Source organism: Phaethon aethereus (assembly GCF_964289735.1).
Source record: "Phaethon aethereus genome assembly, chromosome: Z".
In the NCBI taxonomy this organism is placed as follows: domain Eukaryota; kingdom Metazoa; phylum Chordata; class Aves; order Phaethontiformes; family Phaethontidae; genus Phaethon; species Phaethon aethereus.
The window spans coordinates 10,654,047-10,677,818 of NC_138577.1; the positions used below are offsets into that span (position 1 = coordinate 10,654,047).

Below are 23,772 nucleotides of genomic sequence, written 5' to 3' on the forward strand. Positions count from 1 at the left end.
TTTCTCCTCTGATTAGGCTCCTTGGGGAAGGCATACAGCAATCCTGTGGCTCCAGAACGCTCCCACTTTACTTTACTCCTTTGATTTGAGAAGAACACGGACTTCTCAGGAGCAAATGAGACACAGAGGAGAAGAGTGGGTCTCCTGGTTACAGGGCAAAGGAAACTGGGAAAGATGCTACTCCCTGTCCTTCTCAACTCTTAGCAATACAACTGGGCATTTAAATCCCTTTTTCACATGGCAATCTCAGAAAAGGGCAGATGTTTCTTTTCTGCCCATAGAAAACAACAAAATCACTGTGTAGCAGATGTCTCCCTTCATTGCTATAAACCCACCACAGCTGCACTGTCAGCCTCGGCTACAACCCTGTTGCTCAATTCTGTGGTTTGTGCGATTAAGGGATAGCAAATTATTCTGAGTGAAAGCCAGCCAGTTCCGCATCCAAGTGCCTTCTCATCCAAAATCTCTTGTAAGGATTCACTGCTGTCACCACACTTCTTTCCAGCACCAACTTCTTGCTGCATTTGGATCATCCCCGGGGCTCCCAGCCTTCAGGATGACAATGAGCTGAAGCCAGGGAAGCAAAAGCCAGGGAAGGAGAAATGCAGAGGTGCTGGAGAGGTTACCAACCAAAGCCAGGCCAAGGCACAAAGCGATGCAAAGGTCTTGCCTTCAAGCAACAACACTGATACACTGAGATGTGAAACTGGATTATTTCTGATGGGGTAGTTTTGACTGACAGCATGCATCGCCTGCTTGCTGGTGACCCTGCAGTGAATAGTCAGCTTTTGAAGCCTTCCACCACAGGTGGACACTGCTGAGTTACTGTAGAACACGTGCAGCATCACCTCTGATTTTTTCCAGAAGAAACATCTGCTTGCCCAGAAAGAGATACTCATCAGCCCCATCAGGTCTGCCCACTACTGATCTGGAAGCTACAAGAGCGAAGTGAACTGGTCCTGCAAGATACTTCCAATACGATGGCCACAAGGGAACACAGCCATACCTATCTCAGGCCTTCAAGAGGAGGAAAAGCCCCCCCAGCCAGGGCTGCCAAGGCAAATTTCAGGCTCTTTGCCCCATAGCTCACTCTTCAGAGAAACTTGTGACCTGTTCCTGATCTGTTCCCTCATGAGCACCCTCGGACCAAAGAACGAGACACCAAGCAAACAAAACACTGATTCCAAAAAGGTAATGTGACCTTTGCTCATATCTGTGTTTCTTCAGTGAGATGTTAGTATATTGGATTTAGGACCAGCTGTCATTTGTAACTCAACCAAACCCTATTCCAAGTCTAATATTACTCATATGAGAGAAAACAGACAGTAAAAATTCAGCTTGGATGTCACCATTGACTGGATCAATTAAGTCATAATTACTTAAAGGATAATGAAAGTTGCTTTCCAGGGAATTCTCTTCTGCACCTTTCACCTTTGCACCAGCAAATGGAGCCATTTGCTGACACTGAGTTGACAAAGCACAGAAGTCCTATATAAACTGCAACATACTCCAATGAGTTTCCTGATCACGTGCCTTGATATACAGTGTGATTTGCAGCAAGCCTGTTAAGTGCCTCCCCAAAGGAGCCTGCCCTCCCCATCGCCTTTGTCCAACAGCCTCGAGTTCCTCTTCAAGCACGAAGTCAGCCTCCTGCCAGGTCTCCGTGACAGTTGCTTAGCCCTGACCCCTCCAGAGACACAGAGGCTCTAGCCCATGCATGCAGGCACCTCCAGTGCCATGGCAGCTGCTGAAAGGCTCTGTTCAAGTCTAATCCCTCTTTCCAGCATGGCATGGAGAAGGACTTAAGGCTTAAGCCACTCCATTTCCTACCCACATCTAGGCCTCTTGCTTGAGGTTTCATGGTGGCAGGTCAAATCCTCATCACACAGGGAAGAGACGACAGGGGCCAGTCCTGCTATTCCTCCTTAGATCCAGACACCAGGACACAGTGAAATAGTGAATGGTTCCCTATTGCTGTGCTTCCTGCTCCCTTCTAAAAGTCTTGTGCAGGGTGCTTCTCCCCCTCCTTCTTGCATATCCTGGATCCCAAAAAACTCCCCCAAATACTCTCTGCAGCACATCCTGTGGGACCTCCAACGTCAAAACCACCTTCCTTCCCAAAGGTGGGAAAGCACTGAGCACACTCTCTCCCCTCTCTTCTCATCCATGAATTTCCAGCTAAAAAAGCCACACTACTAGCAGGAAAATTGTGGTACAATTTTGAGGTCTTCCTCAATTTAAAAAGGTCTCGCATGCATCTTTGTCTCTCACCTCCTTGACCCCTGCTAGCCTGCCTAACCTTTTGTGTATGACAGAAGGACCAAGCTCATACCTTGCTAGAACTGGCAGCTCTACTGAAGCCACAGCAGATTGCTTCCCTGGCTTCAGCTCATTGTCATCCTGAAGGCTGGGAGCCCCAGATATGATCCAAATGCAGCAAGAAGTTGGTGCTGGAAAGGAGTGTGGTGACAGCAGTGATACTGGGCAGAGATCAGCATGAAATGCAACTGGCAGGTGTTGTGGGAGGTAACGGTGCTGTGCCTAGGGTTGAGGAAACCTTCAAAGAAACCCTTCCAAGTTTTCTTTGGCCACCTCCTAAACTACGTGGGTTAAGGTGAAACGGGAGCTTGAACCTAAAGGGCCCAGCATCTTCCACCCTGAACTAGATTCAGGCATCTCTACAATTCCTTCTATGGACCTGGAGGCAAGATCTGGCCCTTTCTGCTGTTCCTCCTTGCAGCTGCCACCACCACAAAGACTGGCAGTGGCAGCAGAGAAACGCTCAGTGGCTATGCAGGATTAGCCAACTGGGGCACCAGCAAATGATAAACCCTGCAGAGCCTGCAAGAGGCAGCCCAGAAAGAGAAGAGACACCACCCAAAACCCATTTTAATTTTGCAGACACACCTCCTTCCCCAACGCAAGCTTGGACATAAGCTGATACCACATCTTCAGGCAAGAGAAGCGTATGGGAAGGCAAACAAAACCCGCCTGGTATGTCAGTCAGGAGAAGGGCAAGAGGAAAGCCCTCTGACCTGCCATGCTGCCCAGGAGAGCTGGCAGGGCCAACCAGGAGCTGACAGAGAACAGCTAAAGCTGGAGTCCCCCAGCTCCAGCTCTGTCTTCCAGCAAGCTGCCACTAGCATAGCCCAGCTGCCACAGGGACCTGAGGAGCAAACATATGCTGCAACAAGGGAAATCCTCCAGATATTAGAAAACACATTTTCACAATGGTGGCCAAACACTGGGACAGGGAGGCGAGAAATCTCCATCCCTGGACACAGCTGGCATTCAATAGGACTGGGTTCTCCACAGCCTGCTCTAATGTCAAAGCTGGCTCTGCCCTGAGTGGGGAACAGGGCCGGAGACCTCTGTAGTACCCTTACTGCCCAAGTCAGCCTACGATTCCTATGGCAGTTCTGACACTGTTCACAGCACTTCTGTGGGTAAGGGATGACGGTACCTGAAACTTGAGCCAGGTTTTGAAACAAGGGCATCGCAGCCCCACTTCTCTGCACACCAACATTCACTCAGTTACTGCATGCAAAGCTGGGAAGGGTGAAAGAGGCAGAGGCTGCACATCTGCAAAGTACTGGCTGTCCAGATCTGGTGTGGATCCCTGCTGCCACCCAGCATCTTGCTTATTTCCCCAGCCTGCCGGGACTTCGGCATGGCTACGTGGTGGAAAAGCACTGGGCTGATAACTTTGTATACTGATGATCTCCATATACCCACATTATCAACATCCCCTGCCATCGTGCATGTAACCAGCCCAGGAGAAACCATCCTGTGACCAATATTCAGCCTCTATGTCACATGCAACCATCGGCCTAACAAGAGCCCTGCTGGTACCATGCCACGGATTCCCCTACATCCCCCCAGAAAATATAACCAGCTGCTGTCCACCATGCTCCCCAGTTGGTGCAAGAAGCCATGAAAAGTCAACTAATGGACTTGAGACAAATGGCTTAAGGATACTTTTGCACTGAAGTATCATATTCTTCAGCAAAGACTCCAGGTGCTTTGTATCTGAGGTCATTCTCACATCAGCAGCACTCCCATTTTCATGGAATATGTGATGCATTTACCAGGTCTTCTGCTGAAGAAGCAATTTCAGATGCAAGATGCTTTCAAATTCAGAAGATTGACCATCACATGCAAAACACATAAAGATACCACCAACTGCAGTGGCAGGCAACTAATGACCTGAATACCAGAAGGCAGCTTCCCCCTTAGGCAGGTAGCCCCCTGTGCCTCCCCAAAGGGCCATTCTTACTCTCAGCTCCTGGAGGTAGCACTGTACAGGGTCATAATCCACCACAGGAAAGAGGATCTTCACTGCAGTGCTGTTCTTCACCACACCCCGGGAAAATGACTTTAGTGGCCGGTCCACGCTCTCCAGATGCCGCGGAATCTGGTTTGCATTCAGGTGGATTAGGACATCATAGAAGTCCAAAGGAGGGCGGAAGATCATCTGCAGGGAGAAAAGACCGCCGCTACTATAGGACACAGGTGAACAGGAGAGATGAGAGACATTTCCCAACTCCTTGCTTGCATTTTATTCCCTTCCCCTTAGAAAGCAGTAAACCAAAGCCAAAACTTTCATGAGATTAATGTCAAGTTTGCCAAAACTCCACAAGAAAAATACAGCTGTAGTGGAGCCACAGGGAGCTCCAGCCCATACAGGTCCCCTGCTCCCTCTGGGCTGAGACATGTCCCTGATCCAGCACGGGCTCTGCTCAATCAGAAGGATGTGACACTCACTCCCCTATACTCCATGCAAGTGCTGTAACACGGAGTCTGATGAGCACAAGGTGGCTCCCCCATGGCCATTTCCTCATGGACAAGCTAAATGTTCTCTGGACCAAAGTGCATCAGGGAGGACATACTTGATTGCCACAGCCCAACTGTACAGCAAGCTCAATCTTTACAGAAGGGAGATGCTCCCTACTCACATCAGACATCTAGTCAGAAGGACTACACTCTCCACCCTATTGGTTTCCCAGTTCAGCAGAGAAATCTAACCACTGTCCCCAGGCCTTGGGGACAGTCCCTGCAGAAGAGCTTGCCACAGGGCCAACATGGTCTTCTCCAACCCTGACCAGAGACCCCAGGAAGCCCACCTGAGCGCACAACAGTGCGGTGGGCAGTCAAGAGGAGGATAGATGGTGAGCTGAGACAGGTAACCACACTGCACATGACAGAGTGTCATAACGAAGAGGGGAGTCAAGAAGCTAACAGGAGCCAAATGACACCCAGGGGACATGAGAACCTGTGTAGTAACAGGATGGTCCCATCTGTCCAACAGAAGTTGCCCCAGTGGGCAGCAGCATCTTCCCTAAAGCAGACAGAGAGTGAGAGCAAGCCCTGTTAATGGAGGGGAGCAATCCCAGACACATAAATATTTGGACAGGCAGGATCTGGCACAGTGGATACAGCTGTATTAAAATGGAAAAAAACTTATATGTGTACGTTTTTGTGGAATAAATGATGCAGGGACATGAACAGAGGCATGGGACACCGCCTGACTTGGTGCTGGCAGAAAACCCGCTGCTCAGAGTTGGTTTATAGCCAGGCTAGGGAGAACACACATGAAGAACAGTGACAAGCACCAAGTCCCAGCTGTGGTCCACACAGACCCCACTTTCCCAGCTGACCAAGTCCACAGCTTATTGAACTCCCTCGGGAGCAAAGAAACAGACCTCACAAACCCATGTCTTCATCTGCATGAGAGCAGCATGTCCCCAAGCAACTCAAATGAAGACAATAAAAACCAACTTGGAGCACCCTCTTAGATACAAGGGAAAAGAAGTCAACTCCGAGTTGCACTGGAAGGGCTTTTCCCTCCTCTGATCACCACTTTGTTTACAAACAGATTAGCAGCCCTGGAAACAGCATCCTGTGTTTACCCCTAAGGAATGTCATGGGCCTGGGAGGATGCTGGTACAGAGCAGAGGGACACCCTGGGGATAAGAAAGGCTCCTGCTGCAATGGCCAAGGGGAGGGGAGCGGGAAGGAGGACTGAGAAGGCTGAGTCAAGGGGTTGGGAGGACACTATGGACAGGCAACAGCTTGTTTTGGGACCTAACCATCTCCAGCTCACACTACACCTCTTGGCTTTCAGTCTTGGGTCTGCACTGCAACTGCAGCACATGGGGCACATCTCACATGTACAGTGTCTCACCCCTTCACAACCCAGTAACACACTGCCCCTGCCTCAAGTAGAACTCAGCCTTGTAATACTTCTAGCACAAAACACAGCAGAACTGAAAGCAACATCAGTAAATCCTTTTTATATTGCCTAGGCAAGAAAAGCAAAACAAAACAAAACACACTACGTGGGTTTTTTTCCTAATGTGAATCTGTCATATCTAACCACAGAGGCTTTTTGAGTCCTCTCAGCTTCAGCTGCCTAAGTCACTACTTGGTATGCCAACAAGTTCCCCTTCAAAACACACGTATCTCCGTTCAAAGGGCAAATAACTGTCTGCATGTCCCCGTCCCTTTGAGTAATGGATGTTTTAAATTAAAAGCGAAAATGAAGAGGTTTAAACTACCTATGGCCTTGGTTCTCTGCTCAAACCAAAATAACATCTTCCTAAAGTGCCTGTTAGCATCCTACAAAAAACTCCACCACCCTGGGCTTGGTTAGACTCAAGCACACAAGCCAGATTTGCAAAGTTACATCAAGACAGTGCCTCCCAGAGGCACCATTTGCTCCAGCCATGGACATGTGACCAATTCCGCACAGCAACACTCCAGGTTTTCCCATGCGCCCTGAGAAAACCAGAGAATACAAAATAAGTATTTTCCAGTTGGTGATATTTCACTCCAAGTTTCTATCCAGAGCTGTGTTCCCCAGAAGCAGGGTAGCACAGGGGGGCACCAGTGTCCCAGCTCCTATCCTTGCTGCTCTCCATCCTAGGGCAACCATGCATGGCCACAGCCTGATCCTACTAACACATCCCAGCAATCACCACTGAAGACCAATATGCTTTGCCAGAGCCTGAAAAGTCTTGTGCTGGTACCCCAAGGGGTTACCTTCACATCCTGGCTGCCGAGTGGGTCCATGAGCTGCTCCTCCAGGGCCCGGAGAGACTCTGAGGCCAGCACAAGAAGGCGCTGCAGGATCTGAGGAGGGATGAAAGCCAGAGGGTAAAACTCGGCAGTCCTGGATGTAGCAGGGACCCCACTCACCCAGAGGGCCACTGGAGCTGGCTCCAGCACTGGGAGCAGGGAACTGCCACAAGCCAGCAGCCACCATTGGGCAAGGACAGAGGGCACAGCTCACCTGTGCGGAAGGTCGCTCTTGGGTCCACATGGAGCTCCAGTGGTCTTTAGGGGTGGCAATGAACATGACAGGCAAGCGAGAGCGAGCCGCCACAAACTTGTTCTTGATCTCTGTGCAGTCAGCATCTGGAGAGGAGAGGCAGACGGGTGAGATGCTCTGCCCTATCCACAGCCCTCCAGCCTTCTTGCCCATGTATCGCAGCCCAGAAAAGGGCAGTACAACGGGCTTTATTCTCTCCCGCCCTCTAATCCCACAGTCCACGTGCAATCAGAGCTCCATCGCCACAGGCTTGCTCTCACGCTTCCCTCAGCACTCAGCTGTGGAAAGTTTTGGAGACAGGATGCAGGGCTAGATGGACCTTTGCTCTACACACACTCAGGCAGGCCCAGACATGGCAGGCACCGGGACTGGGAACTCACATTATAAGCTAATGACAGAGTTTGTATCCAAAGAGTTTTCTACTATTTTTTCCCCCCTCAAGTGGGAAAACACACAGCTCTTTGGCTAAAAACATTTCCCATTTAATTCATTAAAAAAAGCTGGAAGGTAGAAAAACATCAGTTTCCAAAACCCAATTCTGTCTCAAAAAAAGAAATTGAGAGAGTGCTGAAACCCACAGAAACAGACGCTTCCTGCCACACTGCACTCACTGCTTCCAAGCGGCTTTACCTTTTCTTATAAACCAACTTTGCTGGGTGTAGAAATCACCCCCACACCACCACCACCCAAAGCCAAGACAATCTTGTGGTCTCTTCTGGCTCCTGAGGAAAGATGGCACATATCCAAAAGGCAATCAACAGACAAAACACAAGGAAGGGGGCAGCATGGACGGACCAACATGGTTGTTGGATGCACCAACATTCTCCTTGGGAAACCAGAGACCTTTACCAGGAAATCCTCAATGCTCAGGAAGTAACAAAACCCGGAGGACTGCAGCCCTTTTCCCCTGCAGGTTTTCAAACCAGGGACTAGTAGATCATCCCTGTGATCTGAGTGGTGCACCAGTGCTCTCAAAGCAGACACAGTGCAGATGGCTTTGAAGTTTCCCGTTTAAGAGCCTAACCACCCTCCCAGCACAACTGAAGGTTTGGCGCTCCAAGAGCCAGGGCAAAGCCTCAAGCAAAAATGCCGGCCATGAAGGAGCAGAGGGTTTCAAAAGCATGGCAGGACAGGACTAAGGCAGGGGAAAATCTCATGCCCCTGGCAGAAGCCATGATGCCTCCATGTATCCAAGACCCCTGGAGCCAGGCACTGACCAAGGAGGGCGCAAGACTCTCACACCATGGCTCTCCTGCATGCTGCCTGCTCACCTGTGAGGCCAGCATTCAGATTGATGATCAGAGGGTTGTTTTTCCAGTCAAAGGTTGCCAGCAGGTTGAGGAAGCGTAGGAACCCCACCTGGGGAGAGCTGCAGGCAAGACAAAACAGTTCAACACCAGCATTTGCTCCCTTGGCAGCAAAAGAGGCTCAGGTGTGACTTAGTGATGCCCAGCCCACACGTAGCCAAGAAGGGATGTCCGTGGTTGAAGAGAGAAATCCAAAACAAGCATGAGATGCTTTCCCTTCTCTGAATCTCCATGGAAAGCCTTTCCCTCTTGTTCCTCCCTCCCCAAGCAAAACAAACCAGCAAGAAAAGTTAAATATTGCGCCCAGTTGCCCCACCTCCCACCACTCCCCTGACCCAGACTCCCGGGGCTGGAGCAAGAGGAAGGTGGAGACAGGACTACTCCCATCTCCAGTGCAGCTCAACCACCACTAGCCAAGCTCCCACTGTGCCTCCTCCCCTGTGACAAAACACGTGCACAAAGCCAGACAACTGGGACGACAGGGCTACTGCTAGCAGGGTATTTTAGGAGACAGGAAAGCATTCTAGGCATCGGGTTGTTACTCCTGCTACTTTGGGGAAGGAAACCAGATCCCAAGCACAGGGCAGAGTAACCCTTGAGCTCCACATGGAGCAAAAACACTTTTAACTTCGTTTCACTCTGTCTGGGCTGCATCCCATCCACTTGCCAGGGGCCAGCAAGCCATCGGCCCTGAGGGATTATTTACCAACATGCTACTCCAATTCAGCTTTCAGCAGCCAGCCTCTCACCCATCCCTCACGAGTCCTGTCCAGGAGGAAAGGAGGCTGCAGCTGCCAGCACCACCATAACATCCCTCCCAGGGAACCCAGGAAGCCACAGCGTGCTGGCAGCCACAACACAGCCCTTGCACCTGCTTCTCCTGGCCATACCCCACAGGCTGAGGGGCCCCACCAGTCCTCAAGAAGGCACAAGACACCACACGGTTGTGCCACCAACAGCCAGAGGCCATGAAGATGCTTGATCCCATCCTTACCTGCCTCCCCTCTCACTGAGGCACACTGGGTGAGGGAAGCCACAGCCCTGCAGCATGGAGTATCTCCATCTCCTCTGGCCAGCCACTCCCAACAGGGCTTACAACAGCATTTTGGCAGTACAGGTGCCTCATAATCACTGCTGTGCACCCTCCCAGCACCTCCTGCTCTAACAGCATCCCATCCCTCCTCCATCCCAATCAAGGAAAAAAGCACTAAATCCCCATCATGCCAGCCCGGGCTCCTCACTCTCACCTGGGTGGCATAAAGGGGGCTGGGTGGAGGAAGAGAAATGCCACAAGGAGGTCCACACACTCCTCAGAGATGTTGTCGCTCAGGAGCTGGGCACTGACCCAGCGCTTGGCCAGCCGGCAAGTGCTGCCAAAGGCGGGGTGCTGCTGCTGGAGCCTGCAAGGAGGGAGACAAGCCACTGCTCAACCAACACATCCCAGGACCGAAAACGCCCTTTTGGCATTCAGCAGGAGAGAGGGGCAAATGTCTGCCAGAAACATGTGCACAGCATCACAAGCACAGGGCACTCTCTGTGAGTGTTGAGATTTTGGGGGAACAAAGGGGAAATGCTGCCACATGCTCCCCTCTAACCATGCAGCTATTTTGTACTTGTGCCCCTATGCCAGTGACCTCAGATGTGGCAACAGGGGCAACCAGAGCCACCCACATCCATATTTGTCCATCCATTTTCCCACAGAGCCTCTCATGTGATGGGCAGAAGGGCCACTTCCCATGGTGAGCTCCTCTCCCCACCATCACCCTCCAACATCCAAGGGCACCTCTATGCTGGCTTTCAGCAATGTCCCATGTCCAGGCCCCCTAAAGCACTCCCCACCTCACCTACCCATGAAGGGAGCTGGTTAGATAGGGCAGATGCAATGTCTCCAGCTCCAACTGCCGAGACTCCTCTGTGTCCTGGTATTTCAGCATCCCTTCTGGGGTGACCATTTCCTTCAAGATCAGGGGCTCCCGGTGGTAGGCTACTTGGAGACGGAAGACGTAGCCATCCTTAGATGGGAGCAGAAGGTAAAGTCAGGCTTGGTGGCAACATAAGCAGGCTGGTGTGCTACACTGCACCTCAGGGACACAACAGCAGCATCCCAGCATCAGCACAGTCTCACTATGCTCTTTCCTAGGCCCACCATCCAAATCCTGGTTTTGTCCTGTGGGACCATTGCCACAGTCCCCATCTGCCTCCTCGGTAACAAGTCTGGTCTGGAGAAGGTCCCCGTCATCCTCCTACCTTGTATACATCAGTGTGGGTGACTGCAGGTCTGCAAACCAGCTGGTGCTGGTGCTGGAGGAGCTCAGCCAGCTGGAGGTGGAAAGCCGCTTTGATGCGCTTGATGGCTTCTTTGTCCTGTGGCCACTGGCCACTGCCTTCCATGTGGCAGATGACTGTGGACAAAGGGACAGCAGGAAGCCAGTGAACCCCACACAGAAATGAGGTGTTGGATGGAGTTGGCTGGGACTAGGGGTTACAGCACGAAAGCAGGAGCCAGGGCTCTGCTCCTGCCTAAGGCACACCAATGCAGCAGTAATGAAGCCAGCACAGCCACATGCCTCCACTTCCCCCCACCAAATCATCACCTGCTCACATCTCCTCCCACTTACTCTTCAAAGGGGCTATGTATGCGGGGCAGGGCTTCTTCTCCGAGGGAAGCAGCAACTGCTTGGTCCTGATTCGGGTATGGAAGGAATAAATCGGCTTCATGGGAATGGGAGGGAAGACCTGGGAGAAAACAGCCACCCGGAGACTGAAAACAGGGAGCAGAAACTCCAGGGCACCGTGTACCCCCTCACCCCAAACCTCCTGCTCCAGAAAAGTCCCCTGGTGTGGGAGGCTTGGCCAACTTATACATGGCCAGCCCCAGGGACAAGACAGCAAAAAAGAGGCACTGCATCACCCCAAGGGCTCTTGGGAGCCGCAAAAGCCAAGAGTGATTAATCTTCTCTGTGCCACCTCATCCCAGAGTCTCCCCGCAGCTCCCCGCAGACGCCCATGCATGGGCTGTGCACAGGGATACTCACGTCTGTGTACCGGAGGGCTGGATGAACACCCTGCACAGCCGTCACTGTCAGCGGCAGCTCCTTCAGGTTCCACAGCTTGCGGCTCAGGTCATCATAGGAGCAGACAACGCTGACCATGGCCTCCTCACCTGTACCCAACGCCTGCGGACACACAGGGAGACTCTCCATTTGCCTCTCCCACCCCTGCATGGACATTCACCTCACCTGCCTCTCAGACCAGCACTGCAGCCAAGCTGTGAGGAGCCAGGACTGCCACCCCAGGGAGCAGCTTCTGACAAGAGCACTCAGCAAAACAGGGAGGTAAGAGAGAGGGAAGCCAAGGGCAAGACTGTCTGGAGCTCCCCAACAGCCACAGGCATCCTATAGGCTGTGTTTCAAGCAGCAAGTGAAATTATTTCCTGTGCAAGACACTAAGGCAGCACCAAGAACTGTACCGCCAGGATTCTCCCTAGGAAAGGAGAAGATAAGAATGATTTGGGGTAAAGAGATCACACACCAGCAAGGTGAGAGCTCAGCTACTGCCTCCCCACCAGTTACCACAATGCCAACTGAGGCAGGAGTTAACAGAAAACTCTTCCAACTAAATCTTTAGCCAAGGCAGTGCTGTGAAGCACAGCAAAAGCAAAGACACAAAACAACCAGAGCATCACAGGAGCCCTGGGGAGGGTGGATGAGAAGCACTGAATGGAGAATTGCTGCTGCCCTTGCTGCTTCCACCTCCCCAGAGCACAGCAGGAGAGCCTTGAACAACGAGAAGACATCACCAACACCAAACCACCCAGCTCAAGCGCAGCCGAGTCGAGTCACACATATCCGGCCAGCCTGGGCTTTTCAACAGAGCAGCAGCACCCTCTGCGGGGTGCACTACGAATGACAAACCCCCGTCCTGCCTGTCTCTAGAGCTGGCTGCACCACCCATCTTCCCTTATCCCCCCATGTCCCTCAGCCACCACGGATGCCCCAGGCTGCCTGCAAACAAGCAGCTGGAGGAGCAGACAGAGACACCCCTACCCACTGCCCCACACACAAGAGCAAGTCTGTACTTCATTCATCAAGGACTGGCAACAATCAGACTCCTAAATGCCCCTCTGGCTCTGGGAAAATGCATCCCCTCTAAGCGTGGGGTTTATTCACCCTGCTCACCCCAGGATAACTTGCAGGGACACAGCACACACAGATTTTGCTGCCTTCCCACACAGCAGGCTGTACAAACTAACGTCTCATCCCAAATCTGACATGCAGCTCTTCCCAGACTGTAACTGGTCCTGGCACAGGAGACTTCCAGTCAGATTTGGTCCCCTTTGCTCTTAAAAGGGGGAAAGGAAACAATTTCCTCCTCCATCCAACAACCAGGTAAAAAGATGGCTTTACCAATGACCAGTAAAGTGGTGCCAAAGTGCTCACGGCTCATCTCCAGGCTTTAGTTTCACAAGCTGGAGAGCAGAAGTAAGGAGGGGGATATTTCCCAGACTCCCAGATGCACCTTTTTCTTTGTTTCAGATGTACATTCAGCTTCTCACACTAGTGAGGGCTTGGTAGGCGTGATCTAGCACTTTGCAGCATGACAAGAAAGATCCTTCTAGGTTTCCCAGACGGGCCTATGGTATGGATGAAGGCACATGAGTATCTGGCCTATGTCCTGAAGGACAGAGGACCTGAAAGGTGCAGCCAGAGGAGCACAGTGGGACAGTGATACACCTTCAAACAATGTGGACATAGTGGACACAAGCAGAAAGAGGAGGCCAGTGGGATGCTTGCAGGACAAAATGGGATGTGGGGGCTACCAGAGCAAGAGGACTTCAGCAGCTATGCCTTGGCTGACACGAAAGGCTCAGCAGATCCAAGGAGAACACCACTGTGCCTACCCAAGCACCCGCAGGCAGGCATCCTCCTTACCCTCACTTCCTTCTCTTGGGAACCATCTAGCTGTCTCGGGGCCACAAAGCTAAAATGACCTTCCCTTAGCCCTTCCCATTCATCCCTTCTCTGAGAGACCACAGCTTCACTGAGGGAGCAGCCGTACCTCTTTCCCAGTCCTGATCACAGACTCCAGCAGGGCTCCTGTGTAGCAGATGGAGGATTCGGGAATGTCCATGTGGCTATGTGGAAGAAGACAACAGAGCATCAGCGCTCTGACACATCAACCCATCCATCCTGATGCTGCATGCTGCACCCACAGGCAAGGGTCCGTCCGAGACCAAGGAATATCTCCATACAGGACAGTCTTGGGGAGGAGACCAATCTGTGTGTTCCTCCCATGCCCAAGTTATCCACCAAAAGTAGCTCAACAATTTGTTCAGCTTCACAGGGTTCAAAGCTTGAAGCTGCCAACGTGCTGCGTTTCCTTACAAGACCCCTGATCGAGTCAGGATAAAGAGGCCAAGGCAATCCCTTTGTTCTGTGCAAGAGGGTCTCATTTTTGGCAGAAGGTCTAAACTGCTACACAGAGAGGCTTTCCAATGCTGTAGGGTAACCTAACCTTGTGAACCACTACAGGGTCTCAGAGGACTTCATGAAACATCCTGCAAGGTCCAGAGGGCTTCTCTTCCAGCTCTGCCAACAATGAGTGTCCCAACATCCCATTTGCATGTAAGGGTAGGACCACGCTTCCACCTTGACCTTAGCACTGCCATCAGCAGAAGCTACAGCACCTAGTACTTGCCCTCCCCACATTCTCTTGGGAAGCAGGTCACAGCATCAGGACCACAACTGAAATGACTTCCAGATTTCACAAAGCTGGAATAACCCACAAGTTCACCCAAAACACAAAGCTGACAATGGGGTTACCAGGGATATGGCACAAGCCAGGAGAGCAGCAGTGACCCCATACAGCCTCAGGTCCCTCAGCTTCAGCTGCTGCTAAGCACAACTTACAGCTTCAGCAGGTGCCTGACGATCTGCTCAGGAATGAGGCGTTTCTGGCAGATGGTGTCAGCCTCCCACACCACCGCCTCGCAGATGCTGCCATCCTGGAACCGCCGCAGCTCCGACTTCTGCCCCCAGAAGGTCCGGAAGTCCAGAGCCTAAGGCAGAAGGGAACATTGGCAAACCAGGCCAGGGACACAGGTCACCACTGGGGCCAGCCACACCATTCCCATGACAGCCAACCAGCCCCACAGCCATTCGCAACCACAGTGTGACACCAGCTCTGCTCCACCCCACTCAGCACATGCAGGGCTCCCCTCACCTCAGGGCAATCGGCCTGCGGTCCCTTCTCCAGCAAGCTGGCAGCAAACTCAGGGACAAACAGGAGCCCAAATGTCAGGGGCCCGACATCCTTGTGTTTCGGGGGCTCAGCATCAATTGGCCACTGTGAGAAAATGGGGAACATGAAGCAGAAGGAGAAATGAGATTGCTGGAGCAGCAGCTGCCGGGATATTGGGCTGCTAGATGAACCTCCTGCTACATGCTCTTGGGTGCCTGGATAAAGACAGACAGGGAAAGCCTCATTTAATAGGTCTCCCCAATGAGAAAACCAGTTGCCTGGACCCTGCCCCATTGCTGGGCTGGGAATTCTGCCCAGACCAAGCCTGCCAGGCTGCAGCCCACACCCCAGTGCAGGGCCTCAGGTCCTGTACTCCCCACAAAGGGGACAGGCCTGTCTCCCCCCCCAGCAAGCAAAGATCCCCTCCGCATGCCCAGCAGTGCCATGAAAGACACACAAGACCCCACGTGCTGCAAAGGATGCAGTGTCATTGCTGAGCTGCATTACCTCAGGGATCTGGGGCAAGGAGTGAGCCACGAGCAGCACCCTCCCAGCCAGCCCACGGGCCAGCAGAGAGACGACGAAGGGAAGTGCCGCAGCCACATAGTTCCCACCCCGATCCATCAGCTCATTCAGCAGCTGCATTTTCTTGCAGGCACCCTGCAGCTTGGAGACATGCTTCAGGCTACAGGAGAAGGAAAGAAGCTGGTCACCCACCTCTGCCACCAAATAATTTCTGAGACAGATATGCTAGAGGATGGATAAAGTGGGAAGCAGATTGTCCTGGCCCAGGACGGAGGCTGCAAGAAGAAAGACTGCACTTTGTCATCTCAGGATGCACCACAGGAGATGCTGGTCCTTGGAACAGTCATCATTCCCATAGGCCAAAGCACTGCTCTCCTCCTCCTGGGAGACTATCTAGACAGTAAAAGCAGAATGGCCAAATGCAAGAGGCACCAGTGTGTCTCTCAGAGCTAGCAGGACCACCTCCCACCGGGCACGTCTGAATCCACCCCAGTCCAAAGCCAGAAGCAACCCACTCCTCTCTGAACAGGCTCCCCAGTATTAGCCCACCAGCACAGCGAGACTCACTGGAAGACATGGTCAAAGGCTCTGAGCATGGGCTTCGCAGTCATAAGCAGCACCTGAAAGCCATCCACCATCCGATCATCCAAAATTTCCATGGAGCGCTTGGCTTCAAACTTGACCTAAGCAAGGAGACAAGACAGAGCAAGAGCATGAATGGGAGGGGACAAGGAGAGCAAATCTCTCCAGCAGCAGTCATCAACAGTCTCCTGTCAACCATGGCGAACCCAGCTTCATGGTCACCAGCAGACCGTCACCCCAGACAGCCTCTGTCCTCAGCATGAAGCCAAGCCATCAACAGCTGTTGCTGCTGGCCAGACAGTCCCTTCTAATATCCCTGCCACTAAGGTGTTTTTTTTCCTGCTCCAGAACAGTTATTTCTGCTAAACAGCTGCTTTGCTTTGCCCAAAGTTACCCACAAAGAGGAAAACAACTTTCCTCCGTCATTCAGGCAAGATAGGCAGCACTACATCCAAGTCTTAAAATTCACTTCTAAGCTTCAGAGTTGGAGATGGATGTTAAAAGCTTAAAAACCAACACTGAACCACTCCCCCACATCCAACGTTCTCTTCCGAGACATCTAACCATCCTCTACCTGCCTCAGCTCAATCTTAAGACAGCATCTCAGGATGCCATCACAACCTGCCCAGTACCTGGTGGTATTTGCTGGCAGTCATATCAGCACAGAGGTTCACCAGTCCAGAGGGATCCACAAAGACTACTTCAAATGCCTGGTGGAAGTCGTCCAGGGCAGGCTAGAAAAATAAACACAGTCCTTAGTGCCACAGCGCAGCACAGACACCAGGGCACCACCACGTTGCGATCCAGCATCCCTGTAACAGGCACATCCCTGCCTGGGCAGTGCTGGCAACACAGCCAGACACAAGCATAAGCCCTGCCCCACAGGGCTGCTTACCACAGAGGCATCCGTATCCTTCGCTAGGCTGATTCCTGTTATACTCAGGTCAGTGGTGGCTGTGGGCAGACAGGAAGGAAGAAGTCACACCACCATCCACAACTCCAACTGTTGAGGGTGGTACAGCTATGTGCCAGTACCACTGTGGTCTCACAACATAACCAGCGCTCGCTACAGTGTGATGCTGGCCTCCACCACCACCCATGCCTCTGCAAGCTGCTCCATCCAGCCCTGCTCTACTGCCTCATCCCCTTTTGTCCATCTCACCCACAGGGTCTCAGAATCAGAAAGAGAATTCCCCCTTCTCCCCATCATGTTCAGGCTTCATACAGAGACTCTGCTAACACCAGCCTTTCCCTGGAAACTCACCCAGGAACTGCAGAGTGCTCCTCAGCACCTGGTACCCACTCATCATCTTGACAATCTTGCGTTTCATCAGCAGGTAGGCAACCAGCATGGAGACCAAGAAGCCGCTGAAGCACCCCAAGCCCTGTGAAAACAGAGGGTTGAGACTGCTTCTGGCCTCTCTTATCAGCAGCAGGGCAGCCCCCAAGCACCAACCCCACCAGGAAGACACTGAGGCAAAGCCCTGTACCACAAGCAGAGATACGGATCCCCTTGCAGGAAGGCAACACCTCAAACTTCTTTGGAAAATGGGATGAATTTTCCCACCCAGAAAAAAAACAAAACCAGAAAACCCACTACATCATTCCCGGGAACTCAAAGAAGAACAATTGTCCAGTACACACAGACTTACTGCAACCCACAAGGTAGGACAGAGCTCCTTGAAATCTAACACAACTCAAATCAGAGTCACGAGCCCACCACCTTTTCACCACTAGGAAAGTAGAGAAGGCCAAAAGCAGAACCTGCCCTGTCCCGTGGCACAGGACATACCTTGCTGAGCTGCCGCTGGTTCAGCCAAACTTTGAGAAGGGCCAGACCATCCTTCATGCCTGGGAAGTCACTGGCTGCGCTAGACAAGAAGTGCAGGTGGGAGAGCAGCACCATGTCACAGAGGATGGAGTTGTTGTAATGCGGGGTCGGGGGCTCGGGGGCTCCTGTGTGGGGAGATGACAGTACATTGGACCCAACCACAAACCTCCTGTTCACGGAAAACGGCTGCAGCAAACCCACCTCCCGGCACTGGGTGCAGTCTTTGGCTGAACCGAGCAGCCTCATGTTCCCCCAGCCCCAGGCCCTACCTTCTTTGGGGGTGCTCTGCTCCATGAACCAGGCTGTCCGGACATTGTTCTTGCTGGGATAGAAGCGGCTGAGTTTGAAGAGACCCGGGGCAGGACAGGCATGGAGTCGGACAGTAACCATCTTCTCATCCTTGCCTGTAAGCACCAGGGGATAGATGTGCAGGAGGAAGAGATGTCAGAGACCCAGAGACTAACCTGAGAAAGCAGGGAGCATCCACAGCTTGAAGAAAGGAAAAAGCTTCTTCCCAGCAAAGCTCAGCAGCAGGCAAACAATAACTGAAGTCACATTGTTCATGACTATCTTCCTCCATCCCCGCTGGCCAGCTGGTTACCCATTTGCTCCCCCAGCACCCTCCTGTCTGCCTTGACCGTGCCACGCTACTGCCTGTCCCAGATCCAAAAGCTATTGCCTTGGGTCTGTGGAAATAAGCAGCACCCAACAGCCCACGCATCCCACATCATCTCAGAGAAGAGCCAGGCTGCTCACAGCTGTCTTGGGACAGCAAGAGGATGGTGGGGAGAAGGAATGAGGAGAGCAGGGAGGAAAACAGTGCTAGACACAGACATCTTTTTGTATGGTCTTCTTTACTCCCTGAAGTACACACAGGGTAGGGCAGCCAGCAAGGCCAAGGCTAGGGAGCCCAGAGAAGCTGCAGAGGAAGATCAGCAAACATAGGAGGGGAAGAGACCCTGAGGACTAGGGTATGTGAAGGAAGAAGAGAACTGGGAGCACCTAAGCTCCAAAATTTATCACCAATTATGACAACAGCCCCAAATTGACCCCTCTCCAAAGGGTCTGTTGTGAGACCACCACCACCACCACCCAGCTAATGCCAGTACCAATTCACACTCCCCACCAGAGAAAAGCTCAAGTACTACCTTGTGGCCTCAGGAGCAAGATGGGCTTAAGATGGTTGCTATTCATGTAGCCAAACTTCACACTGCCAAAGAGCTTCTCCTTGGAGAAGTGCTGGGCAATGTGGGCAAGGTACAGAGCTCTCTTCCGGTGGTAGCGCTGGTTCAGGTTATCTTTGTCCTGGAAGATTTCCTGGGAAGAAAAGGACACGGCAATCTCACCTCACCTGCCTGCAGAGCCCAGTTCAGTCTGAGGCACTACACCACCCACCATTCCACCTGGCCCCACAGGCAGCCCTATCTCAGACAAGTGGCTAGAGCCCCAAGTTGCTCCACGTTTGTCAGGAGCACTACCTTGCTGTTGACTCCCCAGGCTCTAGGATCACAGAAGGCAGAGCAGAGCCATGCAGCCAAACAGGGCATGCCTTCATCTCAAACCCCATTACAGCAAGTCTGGGCAGCAAGGGGAGGGAGCTCGAGGGGTTAACAGCCTGCAAACATCACCCTCCCGGTAACACAGACTTGGGAGCTGGGGCAGAAGTGCAATGGGGTACAAAGCTGGACAGCATCTACCTCCCTGGCAATGTGGGAGAGCTTCAACCCAGGCAGAGAAAAGGAAGGTCCTCATGAGGAACTAAAAATCAAAGCAGCTGAAAGCTCTGATTACGCGAGCAGTGAGACTGCACTCCCCAGCTCCTCAGGGGAGTCACCACACTGCACGTCCAGATGCCGCAACCTCACTCAGGAATGGAGAGGACAGGGCAGGGGCCGCAGAGCATGGGAGGGGACGGAGCTCAGCCGAGCCCCAGGCCACTCAGGAGCAGGCACAGCCAGACTCACCCGTGGCATGGTCACCGCCACATCCACATTGATCTCTGGCTTAATGCAGGTGCCCAGCAGGTAGCTGCCCACCACTTTCAGCTCAGCCGGGGGCAGGAAGCGGAACCTCCCCTTCACACTGAATGGCACCTGCAGGAATGGGACCTTCACACCCTTGGGGAGCCAGGCCTGGTCAGTGAGCTGGAAACAGACAGGGCACACAAAACACTCTTAAGTACCACCAAGGGCTATCACCAAGAGCAGACATGCAGAGACCAGGATCCCTCTCCCCACACAAGTGCAGGCACCTGCACCCAAGGCTTAAAGATGGAGTGTCCCCCTCTCCCCTACAACATAAAGCAAGCTGATATTTTTTTCAGTTCCTAAGGGAGATATTCCACAGGGATCTCTGCTTGTACAGCAACAGCACAGCCTGCTCCATACAGGGGCCTTGCCATCTCCTCCATCCCTCTGGGACATACTTCAGTTTCTGGGGTCTCTGGGATGACACTCAGCAGACTGTTAATTTCATGGAGGAAGGCATCAATCTTCTTCTTCTTTGTCTCCTTCAATGTCACCTCCTTCAGAAGCTCTTCAATCTGTAGGGGGAAACGGGACCACAAAAGGCAGCTGCAATGCTGGAACTGCTCCTGCCATTTACCTTGTCCTTCAGTATCAACCATGAGCCTGGTGATGAGGGCAGTAGGTGAGCTGGGTAACAACACCCAAGTCTCTCCAACAACCCTGTCCAGAGCTGAGGGTCTGGTCAGCCCATGGGCAGAAGGATAACACAGCCCTTGCATTCCTGTCAAGTGCCGGACAGAAATAACTCCATCCCACCAACTCCTGTGTGAGGCCCAGCCACAAAAGAAAAAAAAAGGTGTGATTCATGAAGGCTTTGCTCTCAGAAACATTTCATGCATGGCAAAGTACCAGCTCCAGGAAATGACCTTGTAGACCCTAGAGATTCTGCCACCAAAACCAGAAGATCTTCAGGAAATCAAAGCCACGCCTCATAAAATCACCAATGTCACAACCACAAGAAGCCATCTAGTCACCACCCTGACCTCCCCCTAACACAGACAGTTTGTACCCAGAACGCTTCTGTCCCATCCAGAAGCTGGTCAAAGACAGGTGCCGAGTGCACCTGGTGATGTTACCTCCTCACCCCGGTAAGTAATAAATCATGGCAGCGAGGTATGCAATGGTTGCGCTTTCACCATACTGCAGTTATGTGCTGGAAGGGTTCAATTTTAATGGTGTAAAAGAGGCACAAAGCCTGGCGCCGAACGTTCATAAGAATTACGATGGAAATACCAGTATTAGGCTGGGTGCCTTTAAAGCCTGTGCCTTCTGGCCCTGCTCCCAGGCCCAGGTTTATCGGCTCAGGAGGGCTCAAGAGCCTACCAGCGGCCCGGGGCCTCTTCCCCAGGCGGTTCCCGGAAAGCTCCGGATCTGGGGTCCCGCCGCTCCCCGGTCTGCCCCCGCAGCTGAACCCCGAGAGAGGCAGAGCGCGGCCAAGGGCGGCTCCGCGGGCCGGCGGCCCCCCGGCTGACCTGCAGACGGAGCAGGCTGGAGTGGAAGAGGTCCTCCGTCTCCTTCAGCCGGCTCAGCTCCTCGCTGGTCGGCGGCTTGTAGAGCTCGGCCCGGCTCAGCTTCGATGGCTGCAGGGCTCCGGCCCCGTCCGGGGTGGCCCTCTTCCCGCTCCGCGCCGCGCCGCCGGCGGGGGGCTCCCGGCCCTGCGCCGCCGCCTCCGCCGAGCCCTGCGAGGAGAACAAAGCACGGCTCTCCCCAGAGTCCCGCGGGCCCCGCCGCACGGGCCCTAGGGGCGCCCGTCCCCACCCCCAGAGCCGCCGCCGCGGCCGCCTCACCGGCATGGCCGCCGCCGCACACGCACGCATGGGCCCCATCACCACGTGCAGCGCCACGCACACGACTGACAACGCAGCGCCGCTCCCCATTGGCTGCGCGTACAGCGCAAGGCTTCTATTGGCCGCCGCGGCTGCGCCCCGCCCACGGTGCTGCCCACGGGGACGAGCGCGCTTGAGGGGGAGAGGGAGGTGGGTGTTTCCTCGCTTTGCAGCAGGTCGTGCTGGGGGCGGAGCGTTTTGCAGCAGGTCGTGCTGGGGGCGGAGCGTTTTGCAACTGTTGCGGGTGCTTGGCGGCAGCGCAGCTCCAGCCCCGCACGGCTGTCGGAAGAGGGGTTCTCCCCGGGGCGGGGGTGGCTCTCCCATCGGGCCCATCACGGGGCACGGCCTGAGCGTCGCCCCCCTGAGGTACCCCCGCCTGCCCCAGGCCCCCCAGACCCTCGGCTGGGCCACTCCCGATCCCCTTCCCTTGGCTGGGACGGAGCCCAGAGCAGCCCCGGCTGGCTGTCCCCGGGCCAGGTAGGCTGTAACCCAGATTCACAACCTTTAACCCGCAAAACGCAGTTCTCGGGGCAGCCCGGCGTGGTTTCACGTTCAGGCTGGCTGTGCATGGGTGCCATGAGCCAGCTCATTCCGCGGGGGGTACCCAGCCCAGGACTAACATTACCCCACTGGCTAGGGCCTACCTGCAGTACCTCTTGGGGACCCTGATTTAAGCAGCACTGGATTTTTCACACTCTGTTCAAAAGGGACGTTAAAATAATTGGGGAGGGGGAGATGAAGTATATTGGGATTTAATAAACATCAGACTCCAGTTTTCAGTCTGGTGTGGCTTCGTACTCTAGACATGGGGAAAATTGGGGTCTGTTTGGGGTTAGGTGGGTAACCAAGGCATAAGCTGGGCTCAGAGCAGCTGATGCTGAAGTCGCGAGCTGCCAGCTGTAAATAAATGCATAGTAAGATAAGCTGCAGTTTGTACAATACAGACGATTCTGGCAAAAAGCTGAACTGGGTATGGAAAATAATCCCTCTTCAGTTTTGGGCCGCAGGTAGCTCAGCAGCAGACCTCTGTGTGCCTTCTGGCATGAGGATTTTCAAACAACCTTGAGTTACTCGACATTTTCAAGAGACAGTGAAGGCAGAGAACCATTTCCTGCATCCAGAAAAGAGCTTTGTTTTCCAAAGCAGCAGGCTGCAGGCAGCACAGCTGGGTTGATCCTGGGTAGGGCGAGCACAGAGCTGGCTGTATATCGTGGAGCCGGGTTCTGGTACTTCATGATTAATTGGGGTGGACATCCTCTATATGACCTGCAGAGAGCACAAGGCAAAGCTGTGGCAGCCTGACCCAGCTTAGCCAGCTCCCACCAGGCCTGGAACAGGCACTGGGAGCGGGGCTGGGCCAGTGGCAGCCTACATGCAAATTACCAGTGCAGGAGAAATAGCCCCTTCATATATGCATTTACATACATATTCCTTTACAGAAGCAACTCCAAACCCCAGGTCGAACCGGATTTGGGTTGTCAGGTATTTAAAAGCCCACCCCATGTATGTCCCTGAACAGGAGGTCACAGATTTGGGATTCAATAATTTTAGTACTCTTAGCAGCTCGTTGACTGGCTTTTGCATAACTGTAGACAGCTTAACTCCCTTCTCCACACCCTGCCACAAAACCAGGATGTTGTGACTCCAGTGGGACTGTTTTTCTTTGGCAGGATTCTTCTCTGATATAGCAAACCCAGCTTGGAGTGTGTCATCTCCACACAAGGTCCAAATTCTTTTCCCTGAACCTCAGCCACTCTCAGTTCAGGGTTTTTTCTACACTGTGGGAACACTATAAGCAGGATCTCTTCAAGAGCAAGTGTGTAGGCATGTAAAGACAGAGGGTAAAAGATCACGTATCCATCCCCAAGGTAAATGTAGGCTTTCAGAAAATGCCCCAGTGAATTGGAATGAGCTCTATCCCCAACACAGGAACCTAAGCCAAATCAGCCCACTCTGCTTGTGGGCTGTGCTTGCAGGAAACATGAGCAGGTTTGGGGAAAACCAAGCAGGTTTAGGGAAAAATAAGCAGGTTGGGTGTTGGAGGGAAAAAACCCAAGCTTGGTGTTCAGAGGATATTTGCAGCTGATTTTCTGTCTGCCCTGCA

General features: G+C 53.1%; 1 protein-coding gene across 1 annotated transcript in view; it reads right to left on the bottom strand.

Annotated features, from left to right (window-relative positions):
• Positions 1–21,719, bottom strand: part of NOL6 (nucleolar protein 6) — a gene marked incomplete at both ends in the record, with an annotated part of 28,475 nt that extends 6,756 nt beyond the window's left edge. Inside the window, 23 exons of the mRNA XM_082013733.1 lie at positions 4,277–4,474; positions 7,042–7,131; positions 7,292–7,416; positions 8,602–8,699; positions 9,885–10,037; positions 10,486–10,649; positions 10,885–11,039; positions 11,256–11,373; positions 11,673–11,813; positions 13,696–13,771; positions 14,547–14,695; positions 14,860–14,982; positions 15,385–15,562; positions 15,970–16,085; positions 16,617–16,718; positions 16,880–16,938; positions 17,249–17,369; positions 17,777–17,940; positions 18,085–18,219; positions 18,964–19,132; positions 19,780–19,959; positions 20,241–20,357; positions 21,315–21,719. Of these exons, the coding sequence (XP_081869859.1) occupies positions 4,277–4,474; positions 7,042–7,131; positions 7,292–7,416; positions 8,602–8,699; positions 9,885–10,037; positions 10,486–10,649; positions 10,885–11,039; positions 11,256–11,373; positions 11,673–11,813; positions 13,696–13,771; positions 14,547–14,695; positions 14,860–14,982; positions 15,385–15,562; positions 15,970–16,085; positions 16,617–16,718; positions 16,880–16,938; positions 17,249–17,369; positions 17,777–17,940; positions 18,085–18,219; positions 18,964–19,132; positions 19,780–19,959; positions 20,241–20,357; positions 21,315–21,719 (3,336 nt within the window). The remainder of the gene's footprint in view (positions 1–4,276; positions 4,475–7,041; positions 7,132–7,291; positions 7,417–8,601; positions 8,700–9,884; positions 10,038–10,485; positions 10,650–10,884; positions 11,040–11,255; positions 11,374–11,672; positions 11,814–13,695; positions 13,772–14,546; positions 14,696–14,859; positions 14,983–15,384; positions 15,563–15,969; positions 16,086–16,616; positions 16,719–16,879; positions 16,939–17,248; positions 17,370–17,776; positions 17,941–18,084; positions 18,220–18,963; positions 19,133–19,779; positions 19,960–20,240; positions 20,358–21,314) is intronic.
• Positions 21,720–23,772: the final 2,053 nt, after the last annotated feature.